Here is a 13029-nt window from a genome sequence, read left to right on the forward strand (position 1 = left end):
GGTAAGGCCAGCGCTAACCATGAGTTCTTGGTACCCATAGGGAAAAGAAAACTTATTGAGGCATTTTTGCCCATTTAGGGGTGGCCATTTCAAGGCTAAAGATGGCTGCTAGATTTCTAGACATCTCCAGAAAATAATAAGCACCTCACAACCAGGGCTGCAAAAAAACAAGTGACTCACTGGTGAATGTGACCCTAGGTCACATTTGCCCCCTCTATTCCGCTGTTGTCTGGGAACAAGAGGAAGGTGGGGGCAGGCACAGAGAGATGAAGCAGGTTCACACCCCAGGGCCAAAATACTCAGTTCTTTGAGATCGGTAGAGCCCTAGACAGGGAACCAGCAGAGCAAACTGAGAGACTGACTTTTCCTTAGAATAAAGTGTAGGCTCAGATCAGTCTCATCTGATTCCAAAGTCCACCTCTCATCTCTTTAGCTTTCACATATGTGAAATAGGGATATGTGCTACCTACATCTTGAAGGGTCATCCTAAGGAACAGTGACCATGACAGGTAGTCATTCAGCATTAAAAGAACAAAATTCCAAGTGTGTTTTAACCGGTCAGTGGTCAGGACAGCTCCAGAGGCTACAGAGCATCCTGAATAGCAGCCATCTCCTAGGAGCTTAGAAAGTCTTGCAAGAGCTGGGCCAACTGACTTCCAACACAGCAGACACTCTCTGAGCCAACTCTAAATTAACCTAAATGCTACACTCTCTGCAAAGTGTACTGATGGTCCTGGCCTGCTCAGCACTCTGTAGTCTGCTCTCTTCTGTTCTCACCTCTTGAGTGGCATTTGTTCCTAATTGTATAATAGTCAATCTGTTATAGTAATTATGTTTTAATTATTACATAAATAAGTGTGAAGATTCATTCTCATAAAAACCAGATTGAGCTGCGTATAAAACTTGCTATTAAATTAGGTATAGGTGGAACTCTTATGAAATTCTGAAGCAAATGAGTAAATATCTAGAATTCTAAAGTCAAATTCTTTCACGTCTAAATTCTTTATCCATTTTAAAGCAAGTCCAAGCTGAAAATCATAGATAATGCCTTACAATTACTGTAAATAAAGGCCCTTGCCTCCAAACTATAATTTTTCTCAATTTTAGAGTTTATTAAATGAATATATATATGATTTAGGTTAAATGTTATCTTTTTCACCCTTTTACTGATTTTTCGATTAACCGTCAAACTACTTGTCCTAATCATACGCAAAAGGGGCTTTCTTTTCTATATGTCCCTACTTTAATTACGGTCAGCGAATAAACATCAACACCGGCAGACAGCAGTCAGTGGTTGAAACTGCACTCCTCTCCAACTTCTAGTAAGTAAGTTTGCCAGGAGCTAGATTTTCTCGCGGGGCAAGAGTGTCTTTGGGTATTTATTTTAAATAGAGCAAATAACTTTTGTTTCCTCAGAAAGGCAACTTTTAAATTTCTCTATTTTCCCATCCAAGGGGAGACAGAAATAGTTCTTAGGCCTCCACTCACCTGGAACAGATCAAATGACCTCACAATTCCATTCCTCTATGGCAATGCGGCAGGTTATCCTGAAAATAAAAGACACATCCAGACTCACTATATCCCAGCCCTTCATCTTGTACAATTATCCCAGAACCGAAACACAGAGCTGGATCTGTTCTGTTGTTGGCTGGTTTTAAATGTTCCATTTATACTGATAAAAATGTTAAATGTATTCCCACGGAAGCAATCTTGAAACATGAAAATTTGTTTACACCAATTTTGAAGTGAAATATACACTTTACAAATTGATTCTTTATGCTTTGAAAATGGATTTACGATAGTATTACTTTATACCAGTTCCTACTTTATACAATATTTTCTTTAGGCAGCTTTTCAATAACATTTCTATTACAAGCTCCACATGGAACATCTCAGAGAAAAGTTGAGAGGCTTAAAGGAGCCACATGCAAGGGATGGTGAGGGGCAAAAGGTATGATGTCATCACTCTGGTGCTCAACTAGGAGTTGAGAAAGGACTCCAACTCTTACGTGGAGCTCAATAAAGGCACTGGGATCTTTGTTATTTTCCCCAGCTCTTCTTCCCAACAGGCAAAGTTTCATCGGAAGAGGATTGTGTTTTCTGCATCATTATGGCAAGGAAAGACCATTTTAATATAGGCTGATGCCTAGCATCGACTAGCACAGTTACAGAATGGCAACAGTCAATGAATCTTAAAATATTGGTCATCCAATTCTATCTCTTGTTACAAGTATATAGCATCTATATCCATTCCAGTCTGTGAAAAACACCTTGGGCACTAAAGACCAATCAATGCCTGATCCAAGCCAGAAGCAGGTCTTAACAGAATGCCAGATATCCACCAAGATTGTAAGTGGAAAAAAAAAAAAAGGCAGAAACCCATTACAAAAGGGCCTTCAGAGCACAACAAAAGGCAGAAAGAGAAGCCAAGTTTTACCCCCTTCCAGGTAGGCACCACTCTGTTCTCAGGCTTATCTTGCACAAATACCAAAGGGTCATGTTGCTTTGTATGGTGGATATAACGGCAATTAGGGCATCTCAGATACTTCTGCCAAAATATGATCCAAAATCTCAAGATCTTTACATCTCATTTTTTAAATCTCTGTATGGCAGAATAAAGCAGGGAAATTCAGGTTTTTACCAGCCTCTACCATCACAGGTGGCATCTCTGGCTTTAGGTTAACTTTGGGATAGAAAAATGAGTCCCACCTCCCAGGATGCTGAAATGAAGCTGCAAAGAAGTCAACTTCCTTCACAGCTGGTCCAAATTACACAAACTTTCTCCAGGCTCTTAGAGGCTACATACAAGCAAGGCCTTTATTCTCTATAAGAAATCCCCCAGAGTCTGATCTGACGGACAAACAAAAAACAACAGTCACTGAGGTGGGTTGGGGGCACTCAGCCACCTTTTGTGCTGAGTTCACGAGATTCTTTCTTTACCCACTAACCCTCCTGGCTCAGGCTCCAATCTAACACAGTCCTTTCTCTCTCACACCTCAGGAAGCTGGGGGACTGCTGAGATGGAAAAGTGTCAGTTTCTGTGTGTGTTTTATCTTCTTTCTCCAAGTTCAGACGTTTCTCTAGAATATGGGCTGGCTTCACAGTTAACACACAATAAACATGGTTTTTAGATAACAGCACTCTGTAGTCATTTTGGACACATAACAAGAGGCATCAATTGTTCAATTCAATTGAACAAACACTACTAACTTTGTAGTGTTAGTGCACAGGGTAGGAGGACTACTACAGAAGTGGAAGACACCACACAGGCTTTGCCATTTACTAGCAATATACTTTTGGGCAACCGACACTCTAACTTTAGTATCATTATATGTAAAAAGATTAGTGGTTCTCACCTGGGAAGGGGATAGTTTAAATACATACCTCCTGCCTTTCCCCCCTCACTCAGAGAAGCAGAGAATCTACCTCACCAAGGATGCTGGCTGTCAGGAATTATGTAAAACCTAGAGGTGAAGAAGGAAAACTAGCAGGGGCAGGCGAGATGCATACTAAACGGCAAAAGCTCTCCAAAGGCAAGCCTTAATTCTAGCAGCAGTGTTCCCATTAACTTACTTTCTCAATGGAACTGGAACAGTTGGCATCCTGTCCCAGTGTTGGGGGGTTCTAAGAATCTGGATACTTAAAAAGGCCAAACCACTATTATTCCAGATTGTACTCTGGAGATTCTTCTTCTCCGTTGGCCCCAGAATCCCCATCAGACAAAAAGAAACATCACAATAACTGTGGGAAAACTGTAGACAATTAAAAGTCATTCTTAATGAGATTTAATTATTTGAATTGCATAAAAAGGAGACAGTACATTTAAATCCCTGCTACAACACCAACTGCTGTTTTTGCTGTTTTGTTTAATTAAAGACCCACTAGTTCTACCCATCTTCAGGTTTATGGCTATAGAATGTGAGGAAAATAAATATTAGCAACAGAATAGAAAAAGCAAGCAAGAGTGAGTTCTGTTTACCAGAATGTCTTCTCCCCTGCAGAACAGTCCTTTAAAAACAAGAGGAGGGAAAGACTATGAGCTATCCACACCCAGTAACAACAGCCAGAGAAAGAGACTGAGAGGAAATCAAAAAGGCAGAGCCTGGGTGTTCGTAAGTTCTCCCTCAGCCCATACTTCCCTAGCCCTCTGTGATGATGAATCTTCCTGAGTTCCTTCTGATACCTTAACTGAAGACCAAATTTCGCTGTCAATTCAAATATAATAATGACATTCCCACAAGGAGCACTGATGTAAGGACTGGAATGATTTGCTAACATTCTGAGAAAGCTTATCAAAAAACAGCATGGCTTTAAAGACAGGTTCTATTCCTTGAAGACTAGGGAGAGGTCTTTATTAGTGGTCACTGGAGGCATATGGCTCACCAAACAGAGCAGGATACAAAAGAACCCCCTAAAGTTTGCAGGCTACCATCCACCTCCACTGTAGCCTGGTGGGCAGAGGCAAAAGCAAGCAACCCCCTCCTGCTCCTCAAAGCCCACAAGGCAGAGGGGCAGAAGAAGCTGTAGTCTAATGGCTCTAAATAACCAGCATTTAGTGTTATATTAGGACCAAGGATTTATTCCACAATATAAACTGTAACATTTGATACAAGCTACCAAAAAAATAGGAGAGAAAGGAAGAGGCAGGAAGAAAGCCAAAACACAGCTGTGGCAATTTCTTACAGAGCAGTCTCTTTCCCACATCACTAGTTCATCAGTGACACTAGAAATCAGACATTGCATTCTGTACATCAACCAAATGCTAAAGCACCACACACTGTTTGGAAGTTTTTTTTGTTTTGTTTTAATTCCAGCCACTGAAACATAGAAGTTATTGCTTAGATAAATAAACCTAGTCTACCAGGAAAAAGAAAAGTAAAGAAAGAAACAAACAAAAAAAAACCCCCAAAAGTGAAAAACTTAAGTTCCCCAATATGGTAACAGAGTAAACAAGAGAAATTCCTCAAATGAGGATTTACTGGAATTTCGGGTGCCCTTCTGGGCACTGAAACTGAGTTGGACTCTTAAGCCGGTAAATCCCAGACAGAGGTAAGATTTTAATGCTGTACATGAAAAGGTGCAAGCTCCAATGCCTTCCAAATTGGTGGAAACCCCTGCAAAAAACAGTCAGCATTTCAAACCTAAACAACCACAAACAGCTTTTAAGGAAAAAAATACAAAAAGTGTCAAAAAATTTTTTAGTTGTTTTTCCTTTTTTTCAAAGAGTTCTGGAAAAATGATCCCGTAAGGAATAGAAATAGCACCGTTTACAGGCTGGTTTCAATACCAGTCCTGTAGCTTTGCTGAGAAATTGAAGAAATCTTCCTGGTTGGAGTCCTGAATTACATTAAGTAGGGGAAGGGTCTGTTTTTGTGTTTTTTATTTTCGGCTTGGTGCGTCCTTCACAGAACAGCGCACACAGATGTAGTCTTCTTTCTCTGCCATCTCTGGAGAAACACCAACACAGACCTGATGAAACCACTGATTGCAGCTGCCATCACACTGGACCCAGTCCACCTGGTTACAAAGAGCAGGGAGACGGGGTTTTCAGAGGAAAAAATCTGATTCAGAATTGGGCAGGCCAGCCTCAAGATATTCAGGCCGTTTGCCGCTAACGGCCACTGTCCCACCACTGGGACCTCTGGCACAACAGCTAAGCCAAATGAGTGTAGCTGGCCCACCAGCCAAAGCAACTGAGTCAAAGCCATTCTTCAAGTTGTGACTGCTTTGGGGTTAAGACAGCGCCGCCCTGTGATGATAAATAAGCAAACGGGCATTACATCAGCATTCCCCTCCCACCTTCTTAGTGCCGGGACGGTGAAAGCTGGAGGAGCAGGAAGAGGAAAAAGGGAAGAATAAGAGTTTCTTCAAGAAAAGGGAGAAGACCCAGGAGCGATGGTAAGAGCAGAGATATCAGTGGGGGAAGGCTGAGCCATCCATTCAGATCAGCTCAAAGCAGAGAAGCAGAAGAGAAAGACCCAGCGAGGTGAGGTCTAGCTTACAGGGTTTCTGCGTTAAGGGAAAGCACGTCCTCTATGGCCCAAACCTCACTGACCTCATCTCCTTCTGGCTGCAGGCAGCTCACAGCTGGGCAGATGGCATCTTCATCCTCAGAGTCTTCCTGCTCCGAATAGGATGTGTCTGAGGGCAGGGAATGAGTTTCGGCAGAACGGACTAACTCATAGCTACGCTCTCTCTCTAACGTGAAATTGTTCATGTCCTTGGGGTGGCTCAGTTTGACTTTCTTCTTTTTGGGGGTCCGCATTTTTTTAACTCGATCCCACCGCTCACTGGAGAGGCCTTCTCTTTCCAGGCGCCTCTTCAGTTTTCTCTCAAGACTATTGATTCCATCTCGTTTCCCACGGCAGCACTCATTCTGGGTGGAAAATGGGCAAACTCAATTTTAGCCTAGTTTGCCTATTACTAAAACCAGTGAAGCTACATATTAGCTGTTTGGAACCCCATCAACAGTGGAAAAAATACTGCATCCTAACCACGACCACCCATCTCCCCTCACATCCTATAGAACAACTTGTCTAAGTTTAACCAAGTTAACTGTTAGTGCTGTCAAAGGAATGCTGGAAAAAGGACATGTTAGAGACATGACTGGGCTTCAACTCAGCCAACCAGAACCAGGAGATGGGGAGATGTCTACATTCTTCTTTTCACCAAATCCGTAAGTGACTGACTGCTCTATAGTTTCTATCTCTGACCTACAGACTTCTAAGGAACCATGGCTAATACCTTCCTTCTTTAAGGACGTACAACCCCACCCCTTATAGGAGTAAGGTGCATTAATTGAACACAATCAATAATGGTGTTACACTATTTGGTATCATAATGAAAAATAAAATTCTAAATGCCAATTATCTGCCCTATGCTAGAGATTTTTCCTATCCTGACTACATTCTCAGGTGCCTTAAATGTTACAGGCCGGTTAGTTCACTAATAGGAAGAAGCAGCAGTGTCTCTAACCATGCTAAGTAACAGGACATTATATAGTATTCCCTTCAAGTTAAGTCAGCGCTCAAAAGGGCATCCTCAGTCTAATCACCACTCCTCACATCAGCTACCTTGTTAGGTTTAGAAGAATTAAAGCATTTGTTAAACGTTAACTCCAAGAATATCTTTGATTTTTTTAAAGGCTTTATTCCAAAAGGCCTTCCCAGCTTGTAATTACATTTGCATCTCTACAGTATTTTCTCTTACAGAAGAAAAATAATCCTGCTTCTAGCTTCCTACATGGAAATGATGAGAAGCACTTTGCTAAACAGAAAAAAAAAAATTCAAACAGTAACTTAAAAAAAAAAGACCAAAATCCAGGCTGTAAGCCCAAAGTGATGTCCAGCACCCCTCTGCTCACCGACAGCCTTAGGAATGAAGTTTTGAGGTAGATAGTTTGCATCCTTTTCGGGATCAAAGATAGCATCTCATTCACTAAACTATTTAGATGAAATGACATTAAAAACCATGCTCCCCACTCCAGACTTTGCCTTCCCCAGCAGCCTCTCAGACACTCACCTTTTCACTGCTGGCTCTAACCGGTGAGCTTCGGTCAGTCTGCTGAGCAGGGCTTGGCTTTGCAAGTAAAGTCTGGTAAAGTTCCTGAATTTCAGGAAGGGATACCTGGAGCAACTGGGCTTCCATCAACAGTTCATTCACTTCTGGACTAATACCTGTTAAAGAACAGACCAAATCATAATGATGACAACAAAGCGTGTTTCACATTGACATTCAGACCTGTGAGATAAGCAGAAGGATTATGCCTCACTCCACTACCACCTTCTCCTTTTTTGTGAGGAACGTTAGCCCTGAGCTAACATCTGTTGCCAATCCTCCTCTTTCTGCTGAGGAAGATTGGCCCTGGGCTAACACCCATGCCCATCTTCCTCTACTTTACATGTGGGACGCCTGCCACAGCATGGCTTGATAAGCAGTGCAAAGATCCACACCCGGGATCCGAACCTGCGAACCCTGGACCGCTGAAGTGGAGCGTGCACACTTAACCGCTATACTACCGGGCCAGCCCCCCTACTCCTTTTTAAATTACATTCAGTTGAAGTTAGGTTCACTTAATGTGACTAAAGCTACAATATAACATAGCCCAAACCAGATTTTCTAAGTCTTCTGATTACTAGGAAGTATTAATTCCATACTGAGTCCCCTCACTCACTTATTACTAATGCAGGAGAGACAGTACTTCTGCCTTAACAGCTTTTAATAGAAAGCACAGAATAGCCCCGGGCATGGGCAATCGCAGTGGATCAAGTAGCTCTGGCCCCATTACTAGACACACAATGTGATGGTGTGACTAAGGATCAGACTCCAGTTGCAGCTTTAGGCAGAAGTCAGGGGGCACGCATTTATTTATAGGTAAGTATAGGAAAAAAAGGAGAGAGGTTTCAAGTGTGGATTCTCTTTCTAATATCCTCCACAAATCTCCTAAGTAATGAACTAACAAGGGACCCCATGATTATCTGACTAAAATGCTTGGTATTTAATTATCAGTTGGCCTGGGATTAACCCTTTCATCCCTGAAAGCAATGATATAAAGCCTTCCTCTGTTTCCTTTGCATTTATAAACCTTCAAATATGATCCTTCTCCTACCTTCCAAATACAGAGTAACTCCTATCCTGCATTTGGGAATAAAGTCCTTTTCTATGGTACCTGATCATCTATAACAAAAACATATGACAAGATCACTTCTTATTGTCCAGCCTCAAAATAGTAGTAATAAAAAATGCAAACCATGGAGGGGGACACAACTCCGTCCGGTAGAGAAGGGAAAGTGTAAATATGAGGTTCTGTGGTCCCAGTCATCAGGCAAGGAAAAGGATGTTGTGCCAGGAGGCTGAGATACCTAATGGGGGAAAACATTTTATAGTCAGGCTTTTCAGGATTAAAAATACTCCCACCAATAAAATGAAGATAGCCTGGGTTATCAGGCAGGCAACCAGGAAAGAGAAAGACTTGACTTTCCCAAACTGAAAGAAGTCTCCTGGCATCTTAGATCTGGACAAATCAACTCACATCCACCAAGCCTTTCGTCTTCCTGGTTTTACTTGGACTCATTTCAGAGAGGTGAAGAGCACCAATTGGAAATAAGTCATTTTCTCTGTGTGAGAACATGTCCTATGACCTTTTAATCCCTATGTAATTCTCCTTATGAAGACTGTAACACGATGAACACAAACATGTACCCCTTTGAGTAAACCAACAGAGGAACTGCCTGGTATCATTCACACCCACCTCCCTACCTTCTTCAGTGTTTATTAAAGGAGCTAGGAGAAACAGTCCCTGACCACACATTTGTAAATTGACAGGTGTGTCCTCTCCTTTTATTAACAAAGGTAAACTCCTAGCACATCTTGCATAAAGAACACAAATGTCTCCACTATAGGCTGCCCAAAGAGCCCCAACTCACTCACACAACAAAAATCTAACTGATCATTTGCTAAGTGCCAGGCACTGTATTTCAGAAGCCTGGAAAGAAATTACAAAAACAAGGAAACAAATACAACAGAGACCAATATTTTGTCCTTATCTCTGACCTGCTGAACATTTAACTCACATAATTCCTTTGTCTGTGTTAGTTGTGACACCTCTGCTAGAGAAATCTGTACTCGATTTGAAAGTCATCAGGTTAACCTTATAAAAAGACTGAATGCTGCCCCCCTGACTGGACTTTTCTCATGTCTTCACATTCTTTTCCTGCAGCCATCTTTTATGGAAGAAGACAGAAAACTCTGCCCATTCCAGTGATGGTCAGAATAATCTGGCTTCTGGCAGAATGATCACAGATGGTATGAAACCCACTGCCTTTCCTCTGAAGCAACATGGTACTCAGACACTTCAAAACCTCTTCTTCCTCCAAGGGCAATATGAGACAGGAAGGAGACACTTCCTTTCTACTCAGTGACTTACGTGAGAGGAAGTAGGGAAAAAAAGTCATGCAAAAATTTTAAAAATCCATAAATATTAAATATGTATCTGGATTCATGCACATAAATGGAAAAATTACATACATATGTGAAGAGGTGAAATTTGCTCTACTGAAACAAAGGACCTGAGAGGCACTCCTGACTATGGGAGCAGAGGAAACTAAAACAACAGGGTAGGTACACAGGACCCTCCAACTGGAAGCTGCAGGTAAAATGCGTGCTGTTGACAGTCCAGCGATCACCAGGAACAGCGACACCAGAGCTACAGGCTCAGGGACAAGGTAGAGAGCTATGCAGAGTCCAGCACCCAGCAAAGAAAAGTTCAGACTCACCTTGTTTGTCTCTGATGCCTGTCCTGCTGAGGTTTGCCATCTGCTATATAACAGTCCTGAGCCCACTTGATCTTGCACAAATTTGAGATTCCCTGAGGAAAGCAGTTGCTGGGCTCTGTGCTGCCAGTTCACGGTTCTTTCAATCATATATCGAAGTGCATCTCCCTCAGGAAGGCGAACTCGGATGCGCTGTAGGGAGGCCAGCAGGGGCAGAATTTTCTCTAATGGAGGTTTCTCTGACCGCCGACAATGGGGACAAAGCCAGATTCGGGGGCCTTGTGAAATACTGGGTACCGCCACACAGCTAGTATGGAAAGCATCCCTGCAGAGTTCACACTGGATCATAGGGGCAGCTGGGGCCTTGTGACACAGACAGACTTTCATCTCCACATCTTGGACAGGCGACAGCAATTTCCCTTCATTGGCTAGTCTGAGAGACTGCAAGGCTTCCATTTCCCTTAGGCGAGCTTCCCCAAGTGTTGCCATCTAAAAAGGAGTTAACAATCAAGGACAATGCCACAGAGAACTCAGCCTTCTCCTAAAACTCAAGGGCCCTAGTGGTTAAGAATATGGGCTCTAGAGGAGATTATCTGCTTTCAAATCCTGGCTCTGCCTCGCTAAGCTGTGTGAGTGACCTTGGGCAACATATTCCACTCTGGCTAAATTTCCACGTGTAAATGTCCACATATAAAATGGAGTTAATCATAGTGTCCACCTCACAGGGATGTAATGATGATTAAATGAGAGATGTGACACACTTTCTGCCCAGCACATGGTAAACACTTCATGTGAGCAATTACTTAACATGCACCACTTCTTAAAAGTCCAACTTCCAGGCACATTCATCTCCTAGAAAATTTACTTCTCTTGAAAGAGACAGGCTTATCACATTCTCCACATACTAATTTCTGAGGTTCTCCGTTTGTTTTCAGTTCCATTAGCTTTTGTGTTCTTCTAGAAAAGTCCCTTAGATGGAAAAGTCTCCTAGAACAGTCACTAACGCAGTAGCAGTCTATGTCTCTCATTGTCCTTAACATTAAGGCCTTATATGTATGCCGGACACAGCAACTGTAGATAATGAAACTGGATTCCTCATGAAAAAATTAAACAGAAACCACTTTACCACACTTTTCTTACACTCATGTGCATGCACGCACACATACGCTATAAAATAGATCATTAGGGCAAAGACAAAAGCAAGTTGCTTTTCTGCAAAAAGTGGCAAGTATACTGATACTGTAAAGTCTTTCCTCTCTATTAAAATGAGAGCCATGTCCCAGGGAAGTGCTGAGTTCAGCTAACCTGCATGAATGAACTGAAGACACATAAACAGAGTAACTTGATCTCCATGTATTTCTGAACAGTATTTACAAGCTGTCTGCAAGGAGAACTTTTACATGAACAGACTAGACATCTATTACATAAACACATCCAGCATCACAGATTTATCCATTATGCACCATGAAGTAAACACAGAGTCTAAAAGTGACAAAATCAAATCACTAGCTACGTCAGAGTTAGCCCCTACCACCTCGAACTTAACGTCCAGTTTCCCCAACAAAAGGCTGGACCACCAAAGTCCTTCTCTAGTACTTTACTGATAGAGAAATACAGATAAACAGGAGAAAAGCATGGATTTTTAAAACAGAGCTTTCCCCTCTAATAACAAAAGCTATAGGCTACAGAAACTATTCCTTTCCCCAATTCTATTCCCAAGTCCTTAAAACGTTAATCTGTCACAGTTAAAACCATTCCCAGTTATCACATCCCTCCACCGATCCATCACGATGCATCAGATGAGGCACCCCGAGTCATAAGGCCAGAATGAACTCTCCATTATCTCTTTTCGGATTAGAGAAGAAAACGTATGAATGAGAGATAAGAGAAGAAACAAAAAGATCTAGAAGTAAATCAGGTATATTTTTGTTAATTGGTAAATTTTCAAGTAAATTGGTATTTTTTAAAAATCCACTTATTTCTGTAGACAAAAACGATGTACAGGCAGTATACATGGGTTATGTGATAACAGGTGCCTTCCTATAGCTTAGAAATGGAGAGCAAATACAATATGATCTTCTCATCTTTCAGAGTTCTACTATGAAATCAACAGGTCACATATAGGAGTTCTTAAACCAGGGGTTCATAGACTAGACAGACATAGACTAGACTCTATTAAAAAGACACAGCATGCACAATTCAAAACAAACACAATTTTTACAAAAACGAACCACAAACATAATAGTGGAAAGCAGCATCTGAAAAACACCACAACGATGCTCAGGCAGCAGAATCTGATCAGAACTGACTGAATGTACAAATAGGTCCAAAGAAAAATCTGTGTCAAAAGACATAAAATCAAGGCAATCGCATGTCAATCACAAGAGAGGTCAGGCAGCTACAAGGAACAGACTGGGAAGAAGGTGCCCTGGCCCAAGGATGGATCCATTCAGTCCAGTCCTAGTAGCAGGAATATTTCTACTCGAGAATGGGCAATGCTTTGTGCCAGGAAAAGTATCCAAATGAGACTACATCCAACTAAAAAGCTTCTGCGCGGCAAAGGAAACCAACAAAATGAAAAGGCAACCTATGGAATGGGAGAAAATGTTGACAAATCAATTATCTGATACAGGGTTAATATTCAAAATAAAGAACTCATGCAGCTCAATAGCAAAACAAAACAAATAATCCCATTAAAAAATGGGCAGAGATTCTGAACAGACAATTTTCCAAAGACACACAGATGGCCAAAAGGTTA

At 41.7% G+C, this 13029-nt stretch overlaps 1 protein-coding gene across 3 annotated transcripts in view; it reads right to left on the reverse strand.

The window, feature by feature from the left end:
• Positions 1-3769: 3769 nt before the first annotated feature.
• Positions 3770-13029, reverse strand: part of KDM5B (lysine demethylase 5B) — an 82206-nt gene continuing 72946 nt past the window's right edge. For 2 of the 3 annotated variants that reach the window (XM_058533839.1, XM_058533838.1), the window contains exons 23-27: positions 10275-10760; positions 8750-8861; positions 7522-7676; positions 6056-6376; positions 3770-5517 (exon numbers count right to left, since the gene is read on the reverse strand). In XM_058533839.1, coding sequence (XP_058389822.1) covers positions 5380-5517; positions 6056-6376; positions 7522-7676; positions 8750-8861; positions 10275-10760 — 1212 coding nt within the window. In that variant the 3' untranslated portion in view covers positions 3770-5379. Of the gene's footprint in view, positions 5518-5544; positions 5750-6055; positions 6377-7521; positions 7677-8749; positions 8862-10274; positions 10761-13029 lie in introns of those variants that run through there. The other variant, XM_058533840.1, reaches the window with a different exon arrangement.

Source organism: Diceros bicornis, chromosome 38, assembly GCF_020826845.1.
Source record: "Diceros bicornis minor isolate mBicDic1 chromosome 38, mDicBic1.mat.cur, whole genome shotgun sequence".
NCBI lineage: Eukaryota > Metazoa > Chordata > Mammalia > Perissodactyla > Rhinocerotidae > Diceros > Diceros bicornis.